Below are 732 nucleotides of genomic sequence, written 5' to 3'. Positions count from 1 at the left end.
CATCATTTCATTCAACCCCCAGCCTCCCACTCCCAAGACTACACCCTGGAGAATTCCATCCGGATGGGCGTGGCTGGATTGGTCCTGTTGGCCCTTGGGGTGCTGCTCTTTTGGTCTCGAAACAGCCAGAAACAGACCCAGGATGCAGCCAGGACATGAACATGGAGGGAACAATGCACAGTTCAGAGAGGAGGATCTTGGGAAGGTTCTGGAAGATTACGTGGGACATATGCTGAGGGACCTGTCTGCAGCTCCTTGCAGGTGGAGGAGTCATTGCTCATGTGCAGGGACAAGGTCTGGACCTTCTGCCCTTGAACTGTGGTCCTTTCCCTCCCGACCCCTGTGAGTCCTATGACTGGTTCCTGACTTTCCCCATTTTGGTGAAATTAGCATTTATCCCAGGTGGCAGGTTCAGGTCCGACCTCCCTACACTTGCATGGAATATGTTTTCCTTTATTTCTAACCACATGAACCTTCATGTCTGTATGGAGTCCCCATCTCCTGAGTCCAGAGCATGCAATCTATTGTAATCGGTCTACAAGGTGCACAATTCATCCTGCAAGAGGTAAACCCACAGGAGGTTCTAACGCCCTCTCTGGACTCCACACAGCCTTCCCCTGTCCTCCAAGGCCACCTGTGCACTTTCTGAAGAAACCTCACCCCTTGGGTTGAAGGCCTGGTTATTTAAAGGGGTTTCCAGGTTTGCATTGCTTCTGAAAACACCATTGTCCA

At 51.4% G+C, this 732-nt stretch overlaps 1 protein-coding gene across 1 annotated transcript in view; it reads left to right on the top strand.

Moving 5' to 3' along the window:
• Window positions 1-719, top strand: part of LOC107183295 (leukocyte immunoglobulin-like receptor subfamily A member 6) — a 3,912-nt gene extending 3,193 nt beyond the window's left edge. Inside the window, exon 5 of the mRNA XM_015564899.1 lies at window positions 23-719. Coding sequence (XP_015420385.1) covers window positions 23-159 — 137 coding nt within the window. The 3' untranslated portion in view covers window positions 160-719. The remainder of the gene's footprint in view (window positions 1-22) is intronic.
• Window positions 720-732: the final 13 nt, after the last annotated feature.

Source organism: Myotis davidii, unplaced genomic scaffold (assembly GCF_000327345.1).
Source record: "Myotis davidii unplaced genomic scaffold, ASM32734v1 scaffold1741, whole genome shotgun sequence".
In the NCBI taxonomy this organism is placed as follows: Eukaryota; Metazoa; Chordata; class Mammalia; order Chiroptera; family Vespertilionidae; genus Myotis; species Myotis davidii.
Note: the sequence above shows the minus strand (reverse complement) of the source record. Positions and strands in the feature narration are given on the sequence as shown.